This window comes from Numida meleagris, chromosome 12 (assembly GCF_002078875.1).
Source record: "Numida meleagris isolate 19003 breed g44 Domestic line chromosome 12, NumMel1.0, whole genome shotgun sequence".
Taxonomy (NCBI): Eukaryota; Metazoa; Chordata; class Aves; order Galliformes; family Numididae; genus Numida; species Numida meleagris.
The window spans coordinates 3,221,975-3,249,874 of NC_034420.1; the positions used below are offsets into that span (position 1 = coordinate 3,221,975).

The 27,900-nt window shown below is 36.5% G+C and overlaps 1 protein-coding gene and 1 long non-coding RNA gene across 8 annotated transcripts in view; one reads left to right on the forward strand and one right to left on the reverse strand.

Moving 5' to 3' along the window:
- Positions 41–27,754, reverse strand: C12H5orf58 (chromosome 12 C5orf58 homolog). Its single transcript, XM_021410947.1, has 5 exons — positions 26,480–27,754; positions 4,222–4,332; positions 3,622–3,704; positions 2,687–2,780; positions 41–1,715 (listed from the first exon to the last, which is right to left on the reverse strand). The coding sequence occupies exons 2-5, from the start codon at positions 4,274–4,276 to the stop codon at positions 1,609–1,611; spliced, it is 339 nt and encodes a 112-aa protein (XP_021266622.1). The 5' UTR covers positions 4,277–4,332; positions 26,480–27,754; the 3' UTR covers positions 41–1,608.
- Positions 15,442–27,900, forward strand: part of LOC110405561 — a 28,759-nt gene continuing 16,300 nt past the window's right edge. For 2 of the 7 annotated variants that reach the window (XR_002442944.1, XR_002442949.1), the window contains exon 1: positions 15,446–15,530. This is a non-coding gene — a long non-coding RNA (uncharacterized LOC110405561). The other 5 variants (XR_002442947.1, XR_002442948.1, XR_002442945.1 and 2 more) reach the window with 5 other exon arrangements.

Consider the following 27,900-nt stretch of genomic DNA (forward strand, 5'->3'; position numbering starts at 1 on the left):
TGTTAGCACAAACTCCTCTTAAACTCTCTCTCTGACCCTTAAATAAGCCACCATTCTTTTACAGGAGACACATCAACAAGACTATCATCATGTGATTCTTAATTGGAAGACCACACCCAAATCTCTTAGAAAGTAGACAGATAAACTGGGTTCCTCTCATACAACTGCTTTCTGTTTTTTTCTGTGCTTTCTCAAGAAAAAAAAACAAAAACTTTCTCAGTTCTCAAATAAAAGCTGTAACTGAGGATCACTGAAGAGTACTATATCAAAAGTTTTTTTCCCATTCCTTTGTCAAGTGGAATTTATCCAATTTTTTTCCCAGGTTTTCTAGGAATGTCTGTCTTCTGATAAGATCTTGGTTTAAGAATTACCTTGGACCGTGCTACACATTTTCTCTTTTAAAGTCAACTGTGTTCTGAACCACAACTCAAAGGAGGATACTGTCTTCCATGCAGTTTATATAGATTCTCAGAAAAAATAATCAGATTTCATAAACAGTCACAATTTTAAATATATGTGCTTTGTAAGTGTTATCTTCATTTCCAATATATTTGGCTAGCAGCTGGAATTCAAAGTTAGAGAATTTCATTTCTGTGCAACTATGAGTAAAAAATATATACATGTATATATTAAGAAACATTTCCTGTCTAGTCTTGTGAAAGAAAAGTCAGTTTCAGTATGTCTTTCCAAGAATGGTAAAATTAAGATCAATCCCTCAGTATTACCACCGACTGTATGAGCTGGAAGATGTAACTCTACGGCACTGCCTTGAAAATTCTGACAACCCAGAAATGCCTCCTATGGAATTGTTTAATTTGTTTTAAATCACCTCATTAGAGAAAGAGCTTTAAAATTGAAGCCAACGTAACAAATTGTAGCTCTGAATACTTTTTTTTTTCAGCAAAGTAAGTCTGGATTTTATTATTCAAATAAACATGTTTTGTATGATAAAAAACATACCTCAAAATTCAAGCATTTTCACAAGTATAAATTCTAATGAAATATATAAACATACTGGCTATTCAAATTTTGGGCCAAGGACATTTCAGGGTATTTAGACTATTGAACTCTGCTGTCTTTTGTAGCCATGTGCATTAGAGAGTCACTACAGAAACTAGGATCAAAATACTTTTGGTTTTCCAGAAGTAATTTTCTCTATGGCCTCCTTCCTCAGCAACATTTTTAGAATGAGGAAGGCACATCAAATGAGGAGTTGCATTTTCTCTTTTACCGATCATTTCTTACCCCATTTCACTGAGCACAAAGGTGAAAAGAGCAATGACTTGACCTGAAGTAGTTTAAAATCTTTTATTACTCTTCCAGTATGCCTCTGCTTAAAAGGAGTCAACCATGTGTGAAAAACATCAGACCCAATTTTCTGACATTTTAAGTTAATTATGCCACTCTTTCCACACCTAATATGCTTAGTTTGAGAAAATTGGGTTAAAAATATTTCTCAAAATCAAAGGGCTACATATAACGTTTTTCCATCCTACATTTCAAGATTAAAATAAAAATACTCCAAGTGCAGTAAACCATTACGTCATTTTACAGTTCAAACTGAATAACTATTAATAGAAGACAATGTGTGAAAACGAATGGTATTACTTAATCCATCAAACTCCAAGTTTTTTCTTCAGCTTCTTTTAAATCTTTTGCCTTCATGGGGTGGTTGAAATTCAAAATAATGTCACAAAGCAGTAGCTGGCTTTCCACTGAAAGAGAAATGGCAATGCAATATCACAGCACTGACTGGGGTCCCCAGCACAAGAAAGGTGTAGAGCTGTTGGAGAGGGTCCAGAGGCGGGACACAAAGATGATCAGAGGGCTGGAGCACTTCTTCTCTGAAGAAAGGCTGAAGGAGCAGGGCTTGTTCAGCCTAGAGAAGAGAAGGCTCTGAGGAGAACTCCTTGCAGCCTTCCAGCACTTGAAGGAAGCTTATGAACAGGAAGGAGACCAACTTTTTACATGGTCTCATACTGATAGGACAAAGGGGGATGGTTTTATACTGAAAGAGGGGAGATTTAGATTAGATGGCAGGAGGAAATTCTTTACTCAGAGAGTGGTGAGGTGCTGGCACAGGCTGTCCAGTGAGGCTGTGGATGCCCAGTCCCTGGAGGTGTTCAAGGCCAGGTTGGATGGGGCCCTGCGCAGCCTAATCTAGTGGCTGGCAATCCTGGCCATGGAAGGGAGGTTGGAACAGTGTGATCTTTAAGGTCCCTTCCAACCCAAGCCATTCGATGGTTCTTGTGATTCTATGATTTTAAGATTTCTGTGATGCTATGATTCTATGATTATTGAATGGTACAAGCTAAATAAATGGCAACTGAATGCAGCACTTTTTGAAGTGTCCATCTGTTAACCCTGAAAAATTTATTGTTTTGTTTACTGCAAATCAACTAAAAATTTTGGTATTAGCATATTCATAATATTTTCATTATCAAACTATTATTGTCCCTGCAAAGGAATGAATTTGACTGTCTAACAGATTCAGATTTTTTTCTGTGCTTAACTAGCATAATTCTATGTAACTACGGTTTCATTACTTTCTGAAAAGAAAGTAATAGCTGTATTTTATCAATAGATTTTAAAAGTCCAATTGTATGATAGAGAAAGCATGAACAATTCTCAACCATGGTAAAACAATACTTTCAACCATATAGCTAGATGATGAACTCAGAATTACCATTTAGTTTCTTCAGCTCATTGGACATTTTGTCAACATTTTTAATTGCAGCTTCAAGGTTAAACTGCTGATTAGCTGCGTCATTTTTGAACACCTATATGAAGAAGAAACAAAACGTAACAGTGTATATATGATTCACAAACTCAGTAATACAGCTAATCATAATTTTAATGTTTTTTCTAGATTAATATTTTCCTTTTCATAATTAGCCACCAAGATATGAAAGATGGTAAATACTAAAGGCAAATTATAAACAATCAAGTTTATTTTTTTCTCTTCTGAGCAGCTTTTTTCTTTTTGTTGTTTTTCTTTTTTAACAACAACAAAAAAAATGAAATGAAATTAATCATGTCTAAAATTTCCTCTGCTGATCAGTATTTTTCTTCATTTTTGTCTTCTATAATTTTCCCACAAAATGTATACTGAAAGCTAATCCTCAGGTAACATTTAGTCAACCACGAGATGGAGCTGTTGTGTAGTTAAAGTGCATGAAAGAAATTGGGACTGAATTAACACTGAAACTAATGAATCTATTAATATCTGCATAGGAACATTTATGTCTGTATATATAATTATGTTATAATCAATATCTCAGTGCTAATTTTGGAGACCATATTGCCTTCCTTCAACAAATAATAATAATAAATCAAAAGCCTAGAGAAAATTAAGACTAGAAACCATTTGAAATAAAGTATAATTTCAATTTTGAAATTTATACCATATTCTGAAAATAGTTACACTTTTTTCTGGGATTTTTAAAATGAAAAATACTAAAGAATATTGGATACATCATCTTTTTTTCTGTCCTAGTTATCAGCTCTTTATTGCTCATACATTCTAAATACACTTATGTATATCGAAAAGCTCTGGGTAACAAAGCTTGCTATGCAGAACATCTCAACATATCAAGAAATGTGACAAAAAATGGAACATGCGTTTGACACAGATTCTTTGTCCAAGTCTCTCTTCCTTTCAGACAGTGGCTTTGCATTAAGGTCATCAGCCTGGGCCAAGAATCCTAAAAAGGCAAAACTCAAATTGTTATGGAGTTACATTCATAATATATAATATTAATATATAGTATATAATAGTCAATGTATAACATATGTCAAATATATAATAACATTTGACAAAAAATAACGACTAGAATTTGTTTTCATTAGTGTCATTTGAAGGTAGAGTCTAATTGGTCAAACAGCTTCATTTCTTACTGAGGAAATCATCGTTTTTTTAAATCACCTTTTTACACTTGGATTTTACATAGTTATGTTACTTTCTTCTAAGGACAATGTTTCAGATATATTTTTGGAACTTAAACATAGAGGTACAAATAGTGAATAAGCATATTTATAATAGTAATGAGGAATTCCTCAAAGTTCTAAAATAATGTATTTGATTGAAAACTTCATAAAAAGTCTAGAAAGGCATTGCAACCAGCTTTCATCATGAATTTAAGGAAGGTGAATCTAAAGCACAAACACAAAAAATCAAATGTTGAATATCTGCTTGTCAGTAACAGAGCTGAGATTAAATACCATATCCCTGGATGTATTCTTCCCCCATTCTCTCTGTTCCTCTCTTTCCAGACATTAGGAACCCCTTGGGCAAGGTTCAGTATATGACATCACAGGAAACCTGTTGCAACACTGATGGGGAAAAAAAAAAAAAAAAAAAAAGAGCTTATTTCACTCTGGTACTGCACGTAGTTAGAAAGTGTGATGAAAAGAACGCCCATCTTAGCTAAAATGACAGCCATAAGTGTGCCCCTTTTCTATGCAGCTAGGCCTCGAAGGCAAGCAGGGCAGTCCCTGAGGAAACCAGCCTGGCTGACCCCAGGCACTGCACTGCACAGGCAGGTACCTGAAGGCAGTTGGGCCCTGTGGTGCGGCCTGGGAGGCTGTGCTCCCTTGGGTGCTGCCAGCAGCTCCTGGCCTCGTCCAGGCCCCAAGCAGGAGGAGGGAGCACACAGCCCTGTGCACAGACAGCCCTCGCGCTTCGCTGCCTGCCGCTTTGCTGAGCAAAAGCCCGGTGTGGTCCTTCACCCAGCACAGCGCTGGTAGCTTGCCCTGCAGGAGGCGTGATCTTAGGAGTGGGAGGTAAAAAATGACCACAAATGGTGGGAGAGCTGAAGAAATGGGGAAGAGAGGTCTAAGGTGGCACTGCGATAGTGGTGAACAGCAATTTCCTCGTCCTTTGCAGCGCAGTGCTGAATCTTCCTGCACACTGCAGCAACTCATTAATAAGCAGTGTCTTTCTGTTAACTTTAATTCTGATGGACAAAGAATAATTTACTGTGAGTGAAGATCAGATAATGAACCTAACTTTGTGGAAGACAAGAAGGATGCTTTGCTATAGCAATGTATCAGTTCAGATAACATCAAAAGATCTCTGCCCTTAGATGCATAGATCTGACTTCAGTTGAAATCTACAGAAAAATGCTGAACAATGACCTGGAGGTGGGAACTGTTCATTTCTTCCTCTGTCTGTGCCTTGTAGTCCTTAATGCCAGGGACACCAAGCAAGGGAATGGCCTTCAGGACTTTTACTTGATTTACTGCAAACTTTCTTTCTTGCTTGCTGTTCAGTGCTGTATTTCAGACTGTGTTTCAGATTTCCTGCCTGGCACCAGTGCAGCAGAGTGGCTGGTACCTCAGAGAAGAGTGGAGTTGCTTGGGTGTGCAGTGGAGGACATAAGGACGGAGACATCAGCTGCCTGCTATTTACTCACTCTTCCATTCTTTGTTTCTTTCAGCAGTGTGCTCTCAACAAAAATTGTCTTTAAAATAAAGCATTCAAAATGTATTTTTTTAATGACCACAGGTGAAGCTAAAATGAAATTCAGAAGCACTTTGTACTAAGGAACAATTTAGCTATGATTCAAAGGGAAAGCATGATATGCTGCTTAGATGGTGGGGCTTTCTGCAGATGAGAAATACAGAGCAAGAAACACTTCACACCTGCACTAATTCCTGCATTGCAGTCTTTCAGCTTGCAGCATTTTGCAAAGAACCCAGCACAAACAAGCTAGCTATACACCTTGAAGGAAAAAGTCCTGTGTGGTTTGCAGAGGCTGGTGATTTTGCTGGCAGAATTACAGAGTTTATGTGTGCACAGAGAAAATATATAACAAGGTGTTTTTATATAGTTACTACCTACGAAAGAATATCTAAAAGTATATATTAAAAACTGTGTACAAAAAAAAGTAAAACAGAAGCCTAACAAGTTCCTGAAAATGTTTATGTTAGTATAAATAGAAGTTATTCATAACCTAACAAGGAGGATGCTTAAATAGCTGCCAGGAATGGATTAGCCGGTGCAGTTCTAATGAAGATAAATAGGAGCTTGCTTCAGAGTAGAAACTGCTAGGAAAAAGAAGTTATGGTAGAAGGAAAAGGGAAATATACAGCTGACCTCAAGAGAAGTGAACTACTGAGTAATAAGGAATTTTTTGAGACATGTAGGCAGTTAACTTCTGTCTAATAAGCTTAATTTACTTCCCAAATCTGTTAAGAGTTTTTCTTTTTTCACATCACACAAATGACCTTCAAATCATGCTTACATTCTATGCTGAACTAGCTGTAGAAAGAAAAATAAATACTGTAATTACAAGAAAACTTGGGTTCAAAACATCAACAATATATTGAGTTGCCAGAACTATTGGACAAACCAAGCACAGCAGCTCCTAAAAGGCAGGACCTTTTAAAAAAAAATCTTAAATAATTTGAGATATTAATTAGAAAGATTACTAACACTACAGGAAGTTGAGACATCTTTTAAGAAGAAAAAAAGAAATAAGAAATATTGAATTTGTGATATTAAATTTACTCGAACCTTTATTAAAATATTTTCTGGATTTCTTTGTAAGATAATACTTCATAATTAAAATTTGAAAATAATAATTTAAATTATTAATTCCTGCTACACCTCTATGCAAGGAGTGTTTGCCCAACTGCTGCTAACAATTTAATATCAACAGGTTAGGTTATGTGTCATGAATTTAATTTTACTTGAAATAAGCCTACAGATTTTGGCAGAGATACATGCAGCTGAAAGTGATCGAAGCTGTTTTTAATCACGGGCTGGCTGGGCTCTGTATGCTACTTCAACACATGATATGACTGTCTCCCTGGAGTCCTTCTGAGAAGAAATCCAGATACAGAAGCTGAAATTACTCAGCCACTTTTCTGAATATCAGGTTCAAGACAAATTTTCTACCAAACAACTTCTCTAAGGAAGAAAAAGGATCAGGAGGACTAGAAATCTATTTCAGGAAATGAATGAAGGATTATGATGTGCATCACCAAGTACTGTGGGCAACTAAAATAATGCAGATTACCTTACAGAACTGCCTTCTTCACCTCTGGAATGTAACCTCACCTTTTACAGACAAAAATTAAAATAGTTAAATATAGAATTACTGAACAGGAGGATTTCTAAAGAAAGAATATGCAAATTTCCTGTATAACCACAGATTAAGTAAAAGGAAAGAGACCAAGATCTCATTTTATATTTCACAGCTAAGGGAATATTTTAAAGAAATTGTTTTAGTGGGAAGGAGAAGAAATCTCTTCTCTTCAAAAACAAGCAAAATACCAGTGAGTGGCTTAGCAAACATTAGTAGTGCTTGTCTCTTAGGAAATCATATTTGTAAATACTGCAATGAATAGGAGATGAGACCTAAAGAAACAAACTTTTACTAAGAATATAGTCTTTTTCTTTTACAATTAAAGCCTTAGCTCTCATTTAAAAATTTCTAGTGCATCTAATAGGGGGTTGACATTTAAATGTATGTTATTAAACTTTCACACAAAAAGCTCTAACACTTTAGAACTGCCTTTTTTTTTTTTTTTTTTTTTTTTACCACTGTCTAAATAGAAAAAAAAAATGATTGTTAGGAAAGTCAAACAAAAAACAAACCAACAGACACATAAACAAATAATGTAACCTCAGCATATGACAGTTATTTCTGAAGAAATAAAATGTTATTTCACAAGCTTTAGAACACGTGGAATTTTCCTGGATGAAAAGTGGTAAATGCTGAAGGCCAAAGAAACCTTGACCAGATCGAAAGCCAGAATTTGTCCTGGAAAGCTTACATTTCAGTTAGATGAGGCAGAGTGGAAGGCAGAAAAGGCTGCAAAGTGAGCTGACTGGCCTGAATACGTATGCGTGTTCTTGAATCAGGATGAACTAAGGAACTGAGTTAAAATACACATCTGTGACATAATGTATTGAGTTGTGAGACCCCTTTGCTTCAGGAACTTGTATCACAAGAACTTCAACAGATTATATAATACAATTTTCTGAGAATGTTTTAAGATTTGATTAAGAAAATATTAAATATATATAAACACAATATATATATTAAGATATGTGTATAAATATATAAAATGGTGTTCCACTTACAGAATGAAAACTACTACAGTATTTCACTATAGCACCAACTATGGAGTTAGCACCTCAGACTGCACCAACTTGAGTTAAAGAGAGAAAGGCTTTAAAGCTATGGTTCATATAAACTCATAATGTGTCTGGATCAGGCACCAGGAGATGGATGGGCTTATAAAAATTCTCCGCCAATTTTATACTGATTTCTATCGCCACCTAGTCATTTTGTGTACGTAATTGAAGATGAAAGCTTCATTGTTGATCATACATAGGATTGTAAAATCAGAATGAAAGTAACATTTGTTGGCAGTTTCTCTGTATTCTTGTTCGGAGAATAAAAGTACTTCCCTAAGTTATGAGGTTACAATCCTGCCCTATCCCTGTGACAGGCTAGCAGTCAGACTCATGAAAAGAGAAGTCCAGCTTGGCATGCAAAGTCTGAGCTAGTGGAATTGAAATCACAACTTGTCCTGAGGAACTTTTTAAAGTGAAATTCACATACTCTGGGGAGTTGGCCGGAAGGTAAACGTTCTGAAGAAGCATTCAGAAATTCACTGTGGGTTTTTTTCAGTTTCCCAATGAAAGGGATTTCTGAATGGTATTGTGTATTTCTCTCATTCATAATGAAAACATTGAAATGATGCAGGATTTCATAGAAACTGTAAGCATTTACTTATATAGAAGCTATGCCTGCTTCTAGTTCTTAAATATACTCACATGTACATCCTTTCACAGAAATAAATGCCATTCAGTAAGATTTTTATCATCTACATGCAGAAAATAAGTTTATAAAGCAAGGAAATTTGAAATTATCTTTAGCTCCTAACAAACCAGTGACCCTACGTTGCCTTTTGGAAAATGCTGAGCTCTTTTGACTGAAATGACTTCAGGAAGGCAGAGTGCAATGTTTAACAGCTCAGTTATTACAGATACCTTACCATACTTCTATTTTATCTTCCTCAGTTTTCACAGCAATAACAGCATAGTGACTGAATTAAGAGAGAAATAAGCAAGTGTGCTAATATCACCAAAAGAAGTTTATCATTTAGTACACTGCAAATGATCCCTTGTTCACTTAAATGTATTTAATACCATAAATTGTAATAGTTAGAAACACAATATAGATACTACGGTTTCTATTAGCTGAATCTGTTGTAGTTCTATACATTATTTTTTATTCGTCAAGCTGTGCATTGGTGCATGAAATACTGTATCATCCTTAAGAATATGGAAATACACATTTAGAAGAACAAAAGTGTAATAATCTGCTCAGGGAAATTCTAGTATTACTTTGAAATTACAGGTCTGGCTGTTTTTGTTGCTTTATCAGAAGAGTTCTTTGTCATTAACTTATGAAATGGCCAGTAGAAAGCACAGCAGAAGATCCTATACCAACTCCTGCCTCAGCTGTTTGACTGAGACATTTTCCTCTAACTCAGGCTTTTCAAAAACTGGCTCTCTGAAATAATATTATGTTGTATTACTGAATGTTCTAAAGCACTTTGCATTGCTTAGCAGAGGAATGGACATGGAAAAGAAATACAACAATGGTTTCTGCTTCTCTCTTGCATTTGGAGCTGAGATCCATATGATGAAAAGTTCCAGTCTTAGCTACCTTGGCATGGCTGATATTAACAACTGATCACGAAACTTTAGCATCATGTCAGTGTCACTGCTCTGTGTTTTTCCAATCTCTTTGCACTAGCCAGATGCTCTTCTGGCACCACTTTCTTTAAAGGGAGCAATGAAAGACATGAAAGAATTTTCTGGAAAAAAATATTTAACTGCAGCAGCTTTTTACAGCACTTATATTAAAAGGATCACTTTAACTTTTCCTGCTTCTAAGTCATGCTCCTTGCTTCAGTGGCTGTTCTTTATGGCTTCTTCTCTAAGAAGAACTTTCAGTGTAAGCGTTTAAGAAGAGGATATTAAAAAAAGTAGAAGGAATTTCGAAGTCCCATGCTGACTAATTTCAATCATCGTATCTCACCAGAGCAATGTGTACTGCATACATATAACAAATTGTAACTCCTCTTGCAAAACAGCCTTCAGTGAAACAAAAATTCTTCAGTTCTCTGATACTCAATGTAAGTGACTATTTTATCACCTGCTTGTAGGTTTTACTAAGGTCTGTCTCCTAGCTGTTATGCATTTGTTATTGAAAACTCTGCTGGTGGAAAAAAAACTGAAAGTGTCATAAAAAAAATAAAAAATGCAAGTCTGTGGTCATTCCAAAATGAAGAGGTCGGTCTACTTCACAAGAATAATTCCTCTAAGGGTTTAGCTGCTTTTTTAAAAGCATCTCTGATGCACAGGCGCATCAACAGGTGAATAAGCAGCATGTTGTTAGTCACTTTTTGAAAACACTGCAAGAAGCAACTATGTGCCACTGTTTATGAACACTTCAATCACATTAGCAGGGACTTGTTAGCAACTGCTGCTGCAACAAAATATATACCTGTAAGGACTTTTTAATGCTTTGCATGTAGAGTCAACTGTGCCTCATCAGACTGATCTTGCCTAATTTTGGAAAGTGTTGCATAATTTACCATGTTGGCCATCTGAATGAATGTCTTGTTTTGCTGCTGGGAAGCAGTACTGGCAGCAACGAAATATCTTTAATATTCTGTGTAGCACTGTTCCAGAGCACTTGGAATACAGAAGTGCATAACCAGCATTGAAAAAAATTCTTTAAATTTGATTTTACTAGGATGCAGATATGCAATCTGAAAATGAGCAAATAAGATATGAGAGCTGATACAGAATAAATTTAAATTTGCACCTACCAATGTACTTCTGTCTAAAATGAAGAGTACGAGCAAGAGTCATTGATGCACTGGTGCCTGGTCTCTCTTCAGAGCTTCCCAGCCTAGGGAGGCTGCCAGCAGTAACATATGGTGACTATAGGATACAACAGCCGGACAACTGACAGTCAGTTAGGTAAACCTCTGTATTTTCAGACAGCTAAACACTTTGGATGGTGTAAACTGCTTATGATGTGAATAGTACTGTGACTAGAAACAACCCACTGAACTGGTATCGAGAGGAATCAATCTGAATAACTACCATAGTGCCTGTAAACAGCCAGTAAAAAGTGACTCTGTATTTGAGGTCAAAGAAGGGCTGAGCTATACTGGAAATAACTGTACAATACAATTTATTTAAAGAAAAAATCCATATTTAACTAACATATGGGTACAAAATTGAGAGCAGAACAAGTGAATTTTAAGATCGTATTTCAAATGATCTGGCAAGGTTTGAAACAAAAATACCAAGTTTTCCCAGCTGTAGATAAAACACAGTGTACATTATTCAGGAATAGTTCTGGCAGGACATATTAACAACTAGCAATTCTATTATTACTATTTGTCTAAGCCTTTATGATATAAGCAGTAAGTAGAAGCACTTTGGACTGAATTACTTAGATATTTATTTCTTTACACCTGAAACTGTATGCTCTAATATTAAAACGTGGATAGTTATGCAATTAATGAGATTTTGGAACACAGACTGTGATTGTGGCAGTGTAGCTCACTGTGACCCTCCTATAGGAAAGAGAGTGAATTATACTGGTTTTTGGATTTAAACTGTTCTCATAGATTATGTCTCTATGTAAGAAAGATGATTCATTTATTCTAGTAGTATTTATTTTCAAAACATGCTCATAATAGTGATTATTCCCTCCAGAAAGAAGACATCAATGAATCCAAGCTACCTAAGCCAAAATGAAACTTATTCTAAAGCATGGCTGCCATCTGAAAGACAACCATACAAAGACCACATTTTACTTACCCTACAATTTTCCCCTTGCCTAAATTTGGAATCATGTCATCTCTTTTTATTCATTAAAGTAGATTTTCCCTGTTTTTTCCCTGCACAAGCAGCATGTAAGTTGGATTCTGTCTCAGCTTGTGCATCACTAATAGGATTAATTACTTTAGTAAAACATTTATGCTGCAGCGTCTCTAATTTGTGATTTGTAAGCTGAGAAGAATTCAGTCTACTTCTTGAGACTCAAGCTGGCAAACATACCATGATTTTCTTGTTGGCAGCTGGTGAGACAACAGTTTGGATTCCTGGTGCACAGAGGAGATGGATGCCCATACTGCTATTTGAGAATCAGTTTTACAGGTGTTTATTTTGACAGATCTAGCATATACGTTTGTGAACAGGGGATATCAAAATGTCGCTGAAAATGTTATTTCTTTTAATTCCCAATCTTATCTATCTCTTTCTGTAGCCAGTACTAAAAATAATTTAGTGACACAAGCAAGGTGGTAATGTATTTAATATTCCCTCCAGGAGTGAACTCATTAAGAAGGGAAAGTGCACTCCATGCGCAATTTCAAAACCAGTATAATCAGAAAAATAGCACAAAACTCCCAGCAAAGGGCATCGATTTTATACTAAAAGAAAATGATATTGTACAACTCATTCATTTAACAAGAAACATACAACCACGCATACATCACAAAAATGGTGACCCTTTTGCCACTTTTAGGATTTTGAGGATAATTACTTCCATTAAAGCATTTCTCCTTTGTTCCTCAGTCACCATCTCATCAGGTATAGGATTTGTAGTATTTGACTAGCTTAAGATATGCTTTGGAAAATATGAGATGGAATTTACTTTTTATCAAATTCTTGGATGCTTCAGAGAGAAGTAAATGTATATGCAAAGGAGGAACTGTATAAAGGATGAACTAATGCAAAATTGCGTTTGGAGACCAGATTCAATTTAAGGTACAAGTGTAATATGCAAGGAAATAATAAATCTTTTGCACACTGAACAAAAATTGGGATGTATTCTTCAGGTGCTGACTGAGGTGTCTAAAAACAAGAGTAAGCCCAAATAGAAACCAGTGTGCTGCCTAGAAAAGAACTGCTTTGGGGATTTTGACCTTTTCCAGAACTGAGAGTGGAAAAAGAAACTCTGGTCATTAAAATGACAGATTTTCCAAGGAAGCAGTTATTAAAATGAGAAGGAAGACATATTTCAAACCAATCCATTCAAAAATGAAGTATCTGTACTAGATTTGGTATAGTATGTCTAAAAAATACATGACTACAGAAACTTTGCTAGTGTGTAGGCCTTCTTTCCAAATTAGATATGCTTCAATACAATTGAATTCAACAAACTTTTACCTAGAAGAAAGCTATTAACAGAACCAAACCATGAAAATGCTATTGAGGAACTGAACTCTTCTCTCACACTTTTCTTACCTTATACTGAGGTTATTACAGACAGATCCAGCCTTCACAGAAGTGTTTGTTTCCAGATAAACATCCTCCAGATGACTTGAGAAGTTTGTGGAAAACATAGCTGTCCTATTTTTATAGTACAATTTTTTCCTCTCCTTATGAAGTTTCACGGCTGCTTTTCATACATTTCTTGTGAAGATATTTGTAAGAAAGCACTGTCTAATGGCTTAATTCTCTGTGGTCTTATTTAATGAATTTGAGATTTGGGGGTTTACTCTGAAGAAGAATAAATGAGTATGTTAAACTAATCAGAGTGCTTCTCCAGTAGTTAAACACAGCAGACCCCAGACGTACTGGCCCAGGCAGAAGAAGGGATATGAACTCTGATCTTACTTGAGAATTTAAAATACTTTAATCTCTCTAAGCATTTTTACTTTTGAAACAAGGTGTAAGTAAAGTCACTGTTCCCTGGATTCTGAGCTGTTAACCAGGATCCTGCAGAATTGTTTGTTCTTGAAGACAAATAAATGATGGAGTTATGTAATCCTTTGCAAAGACATAATGCAAAAGCAATGTTAGACAGTTTCTTTGCTCACCACTTCTAATCCACCTCGTAGATTGTTCTAGAGTACTCCCTTCTCTACTCTGCTTTTGTTTCTATGGAGGGCCTTTCCACAGTAGATATCCAGCTGCCTGTAAGACATTTGCTGCCTCCTAAGACCTTTCTCTCAAACTCCTGGACAAGAAAGATAGGCTAGGAAAGAAGGCTGACTTGGATAGACATCATTTCTTCTAGGAGGCATAATGTTTCATTTAATTCTGTCTCTAATGCTGCAGTGTGTTTACAGGTGATGTGACAACTGAGCAGTCTAGAAGGGTTATAGAAGGAAGTGGCTTTAAAAGCTTCTTGAATTTACAGAATTTGGTCAGGTCTGGGCCTGAAAGACACATTCTTGGATGAGAAAACAAAAGACTGTGTCTATTTATACACGAGGGAATTACATTTGTATGAGGTTCTTTTTTCTTACCTTTCTTTCCTCTCCTTCCTTCCCCGATCTCCTGTTTGTTTTTATCATGATGGGAGAATTAGCCTGGATTTCTAACATCCTCACAATTTAGGATGTTCAGATCAGGAGTTTCTCTTAATTTTGATGAGAAGCTTCCATACCATATGTAATTGGGAATTACTTTTATGGTTTCAAAAATTACAGCAACCCATGCAGACCTATTTCTGAGGTGTGTTTTAATTTAGAGTATGTTGCAGATGTACTGCCACAAACTGGTGTGTGGGCATGCTGTTAGTGTAATGTACTATAATTGCATTGAGTGGCTGTTACACTGATGATTTTTCTTTGGCTAGATCTACTTAAATGAAGAAATGAAAGAATGCTTTTTTGTTGTTGTTTACCTGTATAGCTCTGTTTACCACATAAACTCAAGAGAACAAAAATGTGCCATATATATTTTTTTTATCTTCAACGCCTTTCAAATTCCAGACTGTGTTCAAAGATAACCTCAAAAGAATTGCAGGAGGGAATCTGTTGTTTCTCTATGATCTCCTCATCTAATATGATTAAAGACGTAACATGACGTGAATATGTGAAACACTAAATGAACAATTGTTCCTTATCAGGATTTCTCATTGTATGCAAGTTTCTGTATGCAAGCCTGTACCTTTTCAGGAAGTGTGTAATCTCTTTTTCATTGCAAATGGTTTGTCTAGGACAAATGCATGACTCTTATTTCATAGGCAAAGAAATTCTGAGAAGGTCAGTAAGAGACACTATCTCTCTATAAAATATGACAATCAATAACAGTTTAACCTCTAATCTATATCAACAGATAACTTTTATTTACTATTTGACTTGTGTAAAGACAAAGACAGGTAATCCAAAAGGAGTAGTCGCAATAGAGACGAATGACCTTCCTTTGCAAGAATGCAGATACCAGTGGGCAAAAAGCATTTCAGCTTCAGCATCATGCAAAGGGCTATTTTGCAAAGAAACACTGTGTGTTAGTTGTTGAAACTTTTTTGTGCATTCCCCGAAACAAATGACACTATTCTGAATATTTTCCTTTCTGGGCCGTAAATAAAGTCTTTTATGTTGACAATGCTAATATTATATTTTAAAATATATTTGCATTTGTGTTTTTTGTCATTTTTTATTGCATTGTATAAATCCCAGAGCACAGATCCAACATGCTCATTGTGAGAAAGCCCTGTTTCTTGGGATAGCATCATGCAATGATACAGGTGACCATTAATATTTCATTATGGTTTACTGGATGAATCTATGGGAAAGCTATTTCAACAAGAACTGTAGATAGGTGTTTCGAGTGGAAGTCAGGAAGGTTAATTTTAAGTGATTTTTGAAAATTGGATTATTTCACACAGATCATTCTCAAGCGTGAATATTCTTGATGCAAAATAATCTTAGGATACTGCAGTCTAACCAGGCTTTAAATCTGCTAGGTGAGGGGAAAGATGGGAAGGGAGTAGCAGAAAATAATTTTGTTACTACTTGTAATTCTGGGATTTAGCATCACACCTGTAGTATTGGAGAGATAAAGTAAGAAATGATTAGGAAATATTTATGTTCAGAGAAGGTGATGCACATTTTGTGCTCTAGCTTGTAAATGCTTCCTAATGCATGAAGATACGCATGTGATTACAGTGTTTTTACTTACTTTCCCATTTCAGTGACATGTAAGAAATTTCCTTTAATCTGAAGCCATGAATCTATAATTGAGAAGTTATGATCAATGTCTGCTGGAGTTATTTGATTTGTTGATAAATATACATCCTCTTGTTTAAGAATATAAGATTATTTGTTTCATTATTAGTCTCGTTCTTCTCTAAATGAAAGAATCAATTTCTATATAATTTTTAAATATATTTTCTTGCCTTTCCTACTTTATGAAGCCTATTTCTAACACCAAAAGGCAAAATCTGTTATACTTGCAAGTACTTACAAAGGCAGTATTGTAAGTTTTATTATAGTTGTGCTACTGACTGTAAGTTCTGGGACAGTTTGTCTTGGTGGAGGCAGTATGAAAAGTAAACCACAACACTTCTTAGAATAGAAGATTCTCATTTGCTTTTCAGCTAAGCAAGGAAGGTGACACCACCTCTGTAAATGTACAAGAGTGTGTTTTTCAGATGTAGCCCAATTAGTAAGAAATGATTGTAGATCTTCTTGGCTCTGTGGGAAAATTCAGTGCTGCTTTCTCAAAATGAGGCCTTGCATACACACAGATCTTTCAAGTGGAGTCACAGAAAATTGCTGGTGTTTTATCTCCACTGTTGGATTTGGAGTTTAGCTTTCCTTCTCTCACTTTTTCATTATGTGTGGTGTTGTTCATATCCATGCTAATCAACTCTATTATTTGGAATAATGTGATTGAGTGTAACTGAAAGCCTGAATTACACACAAATCTAGCATGAGAAAAAGGCACTCAGTATGATAGGATTTAGAATGTAAATACTGTGACTTTTCTGACCATATCGTTTAGTTAAATAATGGAAATGGACACTTGTGAGGACAGAAAAATTCAACGTAGCATTTACAGCTGTAAGCAAGAGATCAATAGAGGGAGCGCCTGGCACACGATGTGGAGACGAATCTCCTGTGCCTTTGTAGGTAACACATAACTCCTTTGGAATCAGTTTGCCTCATTTTTGGCTAAAGGGTTTTCTGGAGGAAACTTATGAGAAGTGTGTCCTTTTTGCAGGTCTGGGAATGCGTGCTATTTTCCTTTAAGTAAATCAGTGCACGAATATTCAATTTGTTTGTGACTCTAAAAATAATGAAGTATAAATACGCTTAGGTATCTGCACACTAATTACTTCGAATTGCAGGGGAAAGAAAAAGGCGGTGCTATTTTCCTATTATTTCAATAGAGAAAGGTTTTCTTTTGAGATACGTTGAACCTAAGATAATTGAAATAATCATTTGAGGATTAAAAACAAGGAAGATGACTGACTGCAGGTTCATTTCACTTCAAGTACATAAATCTTATAAATGTGGAAAAAGAACACCAGGTGAAAAAGTGCCCCATTCCCATTTCAGTTATACCAAACAACTTTCTCTTTTATCAAGATTTTGACAACATAATTTTGCATATAACCTTTATAAAGACATACAATTCAAAGTAGTTACTTTTCTTAAATAATCCATTTCTTTCATTGAAAGTAAAGTAAATGGAGGCAGAGTTTAGTTTGCACAGTACGTACTTCCCTTTGTTGTAGTCTCATAACAATTGCAGATAAAAATGTAATTTTTCAATGTATTCAAAGTATATAGTAGCAGGTCATGACTCAATTCTGTTCTCCAATTTAGAGCAAATTCAACAAATGATATTTTGTTTTGCTGAGAAGATTTCCAAATTCTGATACAAAATTGGCATATTAAAATTGTTGCTTGCGTTAACATAAGAGGTGTCTGAGGTTTGGAGCACAGAGAACAAAGGTAATTTTACCTTGCTTTCTCTGCAAAGTAAAGTAGTCCTTACTTCCTCAGTAGGTTTTCAAATAAGTTTCAAACAGTAGGAGCATTTAAACTGTGTGCTACTATCAAAAGCATAGGGGGCACTTTTCTTCGTACCAAATATTAATTATTTTGGGTTCTGCAACTCAAATAACATTAGCCAATGTGCTTGCTGTGCTATTTGTGTGATTATGTTAGTTCCTCGATTAATCTTTGGTCCAGACAATGTCATGACAGTACAGTCAGGCTTGACAGTCCACTGAAAATTAGCCTGAAAATGTAAGGAATAATTTAATCCTTTTGAACTTTTACAAGAATACAGCTACCAATTCAAGTTACCTCCTTCTGTAAATGCAGGCAAGTGCTCTGGGCTAGTTTTCTGTATATATTTCTCCATGTTCTTTTTATCCCTGCCCTCCTAATTGGGTGGACTCTTTACACAGTTTTTTCTAGTTTTCACAAGCTTCCAAAGCTCAGGAAGCAATCTCTGAGAAGATGATGAATGATACACAGCAAAACCCAGACAAGCTTCTATCCTATTTCACAGAGTACTACATCTACTACATTTTTAGCTTCCAAAATTTAATACGACACATCCTGTAGCATAACAAGAGAATCTATTTAAATAGAAATGCCCGATTTTGCTCAATTCAAAATAAGCATATTATGTTGTTTGAAAAGGCTGAAACGTATGAATTTTATACTTATCAGTGTAACAATAATATTTCCTTAACAGCTGATTAATTTCAATGTCTTTACCATTAACATACCGGTGTTTTCCATTATTTGCATTTGCTCGCAACCTTTCTTTGTCCTTTCAGGAGAGAATGTTAGTGCTTATTTACACAAAATAAAGACAGCTTCGCTTTTAAAGTTCAATATTTTGGGCAAGCAGTAACTAACCAGTCCACTATCCAGTCTTAGCAGGAAATAGTTCTAGTGCTGATCACAAGGAGATGACTTGTGGCATCAGCTCATTTTGAGAAGTTTAGCAAACATGTTATCTGTAGCAACAGTTCTGATGTAATGTTTATAAGTTCACACTGGCCTGTTTTGCCATTGCTGGTGATATGCTTGTTACCAAAACAACCTCAAAGTCTGTTCTTCACCATGCCCGTCAGGTCACATACAGATGATGTTTCATCAGGATCTAATATTTGAAAGGTATGTTTAAAGAGAATCATCTTTCTAGATTTAAAACTTTAAATTATAAACTAACTTATAATGAAGCTTGAACAACTTCGTACTGCAGAAAGCTCTTAAGTGATAAGCTGATACTTTAAATAGGTTCTAGTTTGTCCAAATAATGAATATGCCAACTTGCATAGTGAATTATCGATATGACTGCATATACCGACTTAAAATTATAATAGATAGCCTTCTATACTTATTAGTTAAGGAAAACTACATTTTCTTCACCATAGCTGAGCCACGGCTGACTCATAAACACAGAGGGAAAATTGTATGGAGAGGCAATTATAAGGAAAGAGAAAAAGAGTATGCAAGCTTGAAAATATATTCCTTAATGTGCAAATACATCAAGTTTGTTAGTATTCTTTTACCACTTAATGCATTTTCTGCTTAAAACAGTGTCTTTAAAGAGCATAGTTACTACTATGATGTCGCACACACTTGCCCTCTAATTTCCCATCTAGTGAACTGACCTTGGCACTACCAGCACCAGAACACACCTGTAAGTCACAGTGACTCCTGTAGCACCTCTGTGCCAATGAAAGGTTCTTTGCTTATATGCCACCATTGGGAACCTTGTAGGAAATGCAGCTGGTGTAACAGAAAATGAATCCAGCTCCCTAATTTTTATCCAAGTTGGATCAGTGTGACTAATGTTAGAAGCAAAGTTTCTGTAATCCTTATTCTGCATCTAAATTAAGAAGCCATGAATACGCACAGCATGAAGACCAAAGTGATAAGAAAGTACAGTTTGCAGTCATTTTCAGAGCAAAGCTACACTTGGAATTTCCTAGTTTTATGTATGCACAGAATATGGAAATCCATACAACTACCACCCCAGTGTGGTGGGAATAAATAGGAAGCTGTATGGAAAAATCATGCAAGATCTTCCCAGCTACTTTTCTAATTACCTCCATGAGACAGAAACTTCTTTCAAAGACAGTCTATTTTAAATTGTGCTGATTTTTTTTTGTTCTTGCTCCCTTTTGCTTATGGTTAAGGAATGAAGTAAAGGCCTCAGGAACTTCTTCCTTCATAGGAATATGCCCACAGATTAAGGGAGAATATACAACACTTTCTATTCAGTGTATATATAATCTTTCATCATTTTAGTCTCAGTTACCTGAAAAGCACAAGTACCAGATCTACATATGAAGCAACAGAACTAAACACTGTCTCTGAATATCTGAAAGAGCTGGAATTGTGCCCCTTAAGAATAAGCAATATATAAAATAGCTGAATTAAGCCAAATAAAACAAAATGACCCACTGCTAAGAAATTGAATTTGAGATGAAAAACTGTGTATCTCAGTACTATTATTAACTGCACTTATCTAAAGATTACTCTAACAATGTAAAATATGTTATCTATAAAAATAGTTGCATAAGAAATCCTAGTAATGTAATACTGGCTGCTGAAAAACCTGCAATATCTATGAACACTTCTGCTATCAATAAGACCTCCAAAACATGTGACAAGCCCAGATAAACATGGTTAAATCTGCTCAAGTTGCATTATGTATTCATTTCAGCTGCATGCATCTTCATAAATGAGTACTTTTAAATGAACTTGTCCTGAAAATTAGAATTTTGCTCTCACAAAACCTCAGTATAAGATTTCATCAAAAATGTATTTGGCTCAAATTTCTTCTTCTTTACATTCCTCTAATTCTTAGGCAGAAACAACTTATTACTAGGAAATAACACAATAATGTTTTACATTTGATTTGTTTTATATTCTGATACATTTCTCTACTTTGGACACCAAAAAGCAAAGACAGAAAAGAGGTCTCATTTATAATTTAGAACAAGAAAGAATATGAAGTCTTTGATGAAAATGCACTTTGGCCAGCATCTTTAATAATAAACCTTTGCCTCCCATCTTGCTCAGTACTAGTTCAGGTGAAAACATGCTCTTACTGAATGACCAGGTGTGCTCTCTGAACCAGCAGCAAGTGTCCTTCCTGAACCATCAAAGTCATTTCCTGCTTCCTCAGTCTTCCAAACCTACTTTGTTTTGCCTGAAATCAGTGTCTGAGTTCAAGGTCATATGGCTTCAGGCAAAATGAATTTGAGCTAGCTTTTAAACTACATGCTAGGTGTAATTTTACTTTAAAAATAAAAGTAGTATATAAAACAGCATAGTTTATAGATGCAGAGTTCACAGCTGCTGCTTTTGTTTACTGATGCATATTTGTACAACATAGAAAGGCTTGAGCATTCCTGATAATACTTAAGGCTGTAATACATTAGTCCAGGAAAATAAGAGAGAGAGAGGGAGGACAGTAGAATATAATGGATGAAATAAAATGTGCAAATATACAGGTAATTTAAAGCTCTTACATAAATACCTGTGTGTGCTTAGGTTTCTTAAATTAGACATTTCAGTAGGACAACAGCAGAAATTAACATGAAGCATTCACAAACATCATCTCTGTTTAATGTTCATTTGACAGCAATGAAAGGAAAACTAGGAAACCTATGCTAGCACCTTCCATGAACTTCTAGAAACCAAGAAAGTAAATACAGAAAGAGCATGAATCTCAATATCAGCTCTACAACAGTTTTTGAATGTGACATATTAGCAAGTTTGCACTTGGAGTATCTCACGATCCACAGAAAAGCTAAAAGGCTCTGCTCCAGAGGTTACAGGCAAAATGTCATCAGGAGCATCCCTGGCTTACCTAGTTACACACTGACTGCCTGTATATACATTACCTCAAAGAAACAAATTTCTGAAGAACCAAGCTGACACAGAGACACAAAATACATGATAGACATTTTTAAAATATCTATTTGTTATCAGTTCTTACTGTGTCCCTAGTTTTGAGACTGCTTCCAGAAATCTTGCTCATAAAGAAGCTCTCTGTATGTTTGAAACAGTATTAAAATTTACCCCAGATCTCTCTGCTGTCAAAATCTTTTGAAAATAACTCATATATTTGTATTACAGAAAGCAAGATATTGCATCTGGTGAGGCCTGTTGCTCCTGAGTATTTACCCCAGATGTTAGGTATGCTTGTGCAATCTGGGTTGTCGCAGCTATTCTTGTAGACACCGTGTTTGCATAAAAAGAGGGATGCTACTCACATTTGTTTCCACTATAATTTAGAATGAAAAAAAACCCAAACCATCTTGTCCTCCTGCAGGACACTCACTGACATTCCCACTGGCTTGTACCTGGGCAGATATACACAGCTCTGGTGATTCAGCACCATTCATCACCGTGCATTTGAATTTGCCATGTGTAGCTAGATGAAAGCTGTATGACATGCACAGAATTTTACAACTCTTCACAGTCTCATTCTTAAGTAAAGCACACCAAGGCACATATTATCAGTGCTATCAGTACCCATTTAAGGGGCAATGTGAGATATCAGGTCAAAGCATTCAGCTGACAAATGTGTGCACAAATGAGCCTATTATGAAAAAACCTGTAATGCTTTGTCACTTAACACTTAAAACATCAGATCAGAAAAGCCGTGGCTGACTGTAGGAAACAAAACTATGTTAGCAAAGGGTGACTGTGATCCCATCCCCGTGAGGACATCAAAAGAGCCAGTTTGATCCCAGCCTGTATTTATTCCATTATACTGACCAGTACCAAATGCCAGAGCAAAATAGCTCCAGCAGTTTGCTTTATGGTGTGTTTCCAAGACTATGCTACCAATTCCTGACCATGGCATGCTAGCCAAGTGTTCCAAAGCATTCATTACACTTAAGTGGACAGTGAGCATCTCAGTGCTGCTCTGCACACACAGATATGGACATCCATCAGCAAACCCTGTGGGTTTGTTTGTGTGGCATTCTCCTTTTGCCTTTTACTTATTATTAACAGCAGGGATTTAGTTCCCAGGTTAGGGGTGGCCTTTTGAGTATGTTTTTAACAGTATGCACTTTTATGTTCACTATGTGCTCCATCTTCTCCTCTGACAAAGTGATGTCAGTGTTATCAAGAAAAAGGGACTAAGAGCTTTAATGCCCCCTTACTTTCCTTTCGTTTTTATCTACTATGCTCCTCTACACGCCTCTAAAAATGGAACATATGACAAAAGAGAACAGGAGGCAGTGGAAGATAAGTCTTTTCCCTATTCAGTATCTCTTTGGCCGTAGTTGTGCACTGGTACCCCAGGGCATGAGGATATGTGACAGTATTTTCAGTTTGCAGGTCTCTACGAAGTTATGCACGATGCAATTGAAGAAGCATGTTTTGTCAGGCAAGAAAGAAGCTGAAGAGGCATACTGCCTTGAGCAAGAAAGCATATCTACTGTGAATTACTGAAAGGAGACAGGATATTCTCAGTTAAGCTCTCTCCACATGAAAAAGTTTCATTTGTCAGAAATGACAGTGTCAGTAAATAGGATTCAATTTTACATTTTTTGTGTCAACAGTCCTGCCTCTCAAATCGTTTCTAAGTACATCATTCCATTCTTGAAGAAACAGCTTTTTCTTCCTTCTTTTTCTTCTTTTTATTTTTTTTCATAATTGCTCGTTGTGGTTAACAATGTATTTCCTGATCTGGAAATATGTATTTAGTAATAATGTTTGGCTTTCAACCACGCAAGATGTAAAAAGGAAGTTCTCTTTCTAGTCAACTATAGGCACTGTTCATTTTTTATTACAATTCTTCCTATTTGTAGAGGTATTTACTCATTAAATGTGCCAATTATAGAGGGAATGCAAGAAAACTTGAATATATATAAGGAAGCAAAGTTCTCAGGGCCTGGAAATTTTTCTTACTGAAAGACTGGTTAAGAGGCATTTATATCTACCTTTGAAAAAAAAAGTCCATGGACTATTAGTTATTTTCAGTTATCTTAGAAGATACCAGATAAGAGCATTGATTTTCTTGTGTCAAATAGTCAAAGGAGTTTCAGATGACATCAAGAATAAGTACTTCTCCTATGCTTAGTAATACTAGTCCCTATAGTAGGGCTGGTTTTGAGGAGCATTGACATTAGCCATTCCATGGGTTCTTCCTCAGTGAAGTACAACTATTAATTTTTAGTCATGACAGTTTGACTGGAGACAGAGTACAGGACCTATGATTTCTTTATGAGCAGCTGAAATGGAAATTTATAATGCACTACTCATTTTGGCATGTTATTACAACCGCCAGTAATTCCCCCCCTCATGGCCAACAAATTGTTGTCTGCCAAGCATGGCAGCCAGTCTGAAATAAGTTTCACCAAATGAGCTTCAATCATATTAACACAGCTGAGGCTTGAAATCAACCTTCAGAGACAGGCAGCAAATATTCTAAAACTAGATGAACAAAAGGAAACCTCTGCCTCCAGTTAAGGCAATAGGAGCTCTGCCAAACTTTCTGCCACTAGAAATCTCTCCCAGCATATTTCTGCTTCTAGCTGCTGTTATTCATCTTCTCTAGGAACCGCTTGGAATGGCACAGGCGCTGTGAAGCAGGAAGTAAGACAGATGGCTAAAACATCTTCTCCTATCATGTAAATCCAAGCCTTACAGCAGTGCAGGAACACATGGGGCCTTTCTGTTCCTTTCTGTTTGTCTCTGATGAACATGCTGTACTATAAATCAATTCCCAGAGCAATCAATGAAAAATGAGCAATTAGGCAGCCTACTTCACTGGACTGCATTCCCACCATTGTCCATCTAGTCTCATATTAAGCAATTAATGTAAAAGGACTATTACACAAAGCATCTGTAGTAACTTTGCTTTTTATTTAAAATTTTTTGTTTTGTTTTTAAAAAAGCTATCAAAGGTGATTTCTGGCACAGTGTCTTCCTTCTCCATCCTTAAACTTTGTACTTGCGTGGCAACACTTTATTCTAACTGCTCGAATTCCTCATTCAGTCAGTCTAGACACATTTCACTTAAGCAACCATTTCTAATCAGACACCATACATAAGTAGAAGAAACTTTCGGGGGCAAAATCTCTGCAGTAGACAACATAGCAGTCACAAAGTGCTGTATCACTATCAACTTGCAAGATCAAACTCTTGCAGGACTGTTGGCCAATACCAAAGCACTAGAAGCATGATTCTTCCCATTGCTGCCAATTATTCCTCTGTTCAAATCCAAACAAAAAATGTAAGCAAACAACCCTATCAGGCTCTACTCCCAACCACTAGCACTTCTGCGCACAGTCCTCGAAATATTTTGAGTTAAGGTGGAGAAGTTAAGACATAGAATTTTGCAAGGGAATATCCCCAGTTCCTTTGGGACATCTAAAACACAGAGATTGCTTTGAAATGGCCATGCCTAATCTGCTTATTTTCACAAAAAAACTGATTTTATTAAAATATCTTTTTCTCTGCAGCAATGTTCTGAAAAACCCCAAGCTCAGAACATAGATTATACAGCCTCAAGAGGGCAGCATAGTATTTCATGAACCACTCTATAGAAAGGAAATAATGCTTTAACAAACAGCAGGCTGTCACCACAGTGTATGGTAGAATCATACAATGGTTTGGGTAGAAAGAGACTTAAAGACCATCTAGCTCCAACACCTCTGCCATGGGTAGGGACACCTCCCATCAGATGAGGTTACCCAAAATGCCATCCAACCTGGCCTTGAACACTTCCAGAGGCATCCGCAGCTTCTCTGGGCAACCTCTTCCAGTGTCTTACCATAGAATCATAGAATTGTTATGGTTGGAGAAGACTTCTATGATCACCTAGACCAACCATCAACCCATCACCACCATGCCCACTAAACCATGTCCCTCAGTGTCACATCTTTCCTAATATCCAACCTGAACCTCCCCTGGCACAACATAAGGCCGTTTCCTCTTGTCCTATTGCTAGTTACCTTGGAGAGGAAACTGCACCCCCCCTTGCTACAACCTCCTTTCAGGGAGTTGTAGAGAGCAAATAGATCTCCCCTGAGCCTCTTCTTCTCCAGACTGAACAGTCCCAGTTCCCTCAACTGTTCTTCATAAGACTTGTGCTCCAGACACTTCACCAGCTTTGCTGTCCTTCTCTAAACATGCTCCAAGGCCTCCATGTCTTCCTGTAGTGAAGAGCCCAAAACTGAACACAGCACTCGAGGTGCAGCCTCACCAGTGCTGAGTACAGAGGGACGATCACCTCCCTGGTTCTGCTGACTACACTATTTCTGATACAAACCAGGATGCCATTGGACTTCTTGGCTACCTGGGCACACTGCTGGCTCTTGTTCAACTAACTGGCAACTAACACCCCCAGATCCTTTTCCTCTGCGCATTTTTCCAGCCACTCTGCCCCAAGCCTGTAGCAATGCATAAGGATTTTGTAACCAAAATGCAAATCTCAGCACTTGGTCTTGTTAAAGCTTATACAACTGGCCTCAGCCCATTGATCCACCCTGTCCAGATCCCTCTGAATTAAGGCCTTCCTACCCCTAGGCAGACTGACACTTTCTCCAACCTTGGTGTCATCTGCAAACTTACTGAGAGTGTACACAATCCCCTCGGCTACCCTCTGAGCATAGAATTAAGACCACAGTAAACAGTAATGATAAATAAATAAACAAATAAATAAATAGGCAATAAAATGAGAGAAGCTCACCGCAGTAACACTGTCTCGCCTGTTTTGCTCTAGTTCATGTAGCACCTCATGACACTCAGTAGCAGATGATGCAGGATGTAAATATAAGACCCGTACACTGTAGCAGCCACATCACTTATCCTTACTTAATCAACAACTACTGAGAGCAACTAGCTCAAAACATTCTAGGGTCTGCAATATTGAAATGCTTGCCTGCAATTGGTAATAATTCTGCTCATGTTTTCAAATGGTACAAAGAAATTTAGGTTTATAGCAACACTAATTGCAAACTGATCTCATGACTATTTGAGTACAATTGCCTTGTATGGCATTGCACCATATCACCCTTTCACAGAAATATTACACTCCATCTTGAAATAAGATTATTTTTCTCTATCACTACTTCATTTGGAAGACTGTTTCAGAATTTCTCTGCTCTAAAGAACCTGATGTAAGATTCTATTGCAGAGTTATTCTTAGCCAATTTATGTTTTGGTTCCTGTGCCAACATTATCTGCTAGCTTCAGTTTTGCCTCTCTTTTGCTTAATAAAACACGATTTTGTCTTTAATGCTATGGCCAAGCACTCCAAGTCCTTCATCACCTCAGCAGAACTTCTCTCTGCCTGTTCCCCTTTTGAATTCCTTCCTTGAGCATGGATGACGGACAAAACTATGTTCCAGATGAACAGACGCCAGTAGCCTTAAAATTTCTTGAGATCTGTGGAAAATTCCTCATGACACCACATATGCCTTTCATAGCACAGGTGGGTTAGGGATAGCAACACTGGCATGTACTCCGGAGATTCACACAAACAATACCCTGAGCTGTTAGCTGCAGGTACAGCCTCACGTTCTGTTACTGCTGTGTAAGAACGCTGAAGTCAAAAAAGCCTCTGTCTCAGGTACCCCATTTTCGAATGGTTATAATACTCATCCATGCGACTGTACAACTGACATCACAGCTATAAATTGATATAGAAATCTAAAAGAAACCTTAATATACCTTATATATACCTTATACCTTAATATATACCATAATATATTTTCCAGCTCATTGAAGTACTCCATCTGCCACAATCACTGGGAGGCATCCAAGGTTAATTGAGTGCTTTGATTAAGCAAATTTTCTTGAACAGAGATTACTGACAATACATTTATTACCCGCTGCCAGGCAGATACTGCATTTTGCATTATTACAACTGTGAGTAGCAAACATAAAACATTAGAAAAATTTATATTAGAACAACAACAACAAGAAGAATTATAACAAACCTAGATCATTATTTCAAGCAACACAGACTACTACTCTGACCTTGCTATGAATTCTACAAAACATTAGGCTTTATTGGAAGCCACTGCAAAATTATTTTCACTTCCACACCATCAGGTAACATTAGGCCACGTTAAATGGCGATACAGTGATATTTACATTCCAGCTAAC

Coding starts and splice junctions, on each gene's coding strand:
- C12H5orf58 (XM_021410947.1), bottom strand. CDS start 4,276: ATGTCTGGAAAGAGAGGAACAGAGAGAATGGGGGAAGAATACATCCAG. Junction 3,705..4,221: donor AGAATACATCCAGGGATATG/GTATTTAATCTC, acceptor TTGCCTTTTTAG/GATTCTTGGCCCAGGCTGAT. Junction 2,781..3,621: donor ACAAAGAATCTGTGTCAAAC/GCATGTTCCATT, acceptor TTCTTCATATAG/GTGTTCAAAAATGACGCAGC.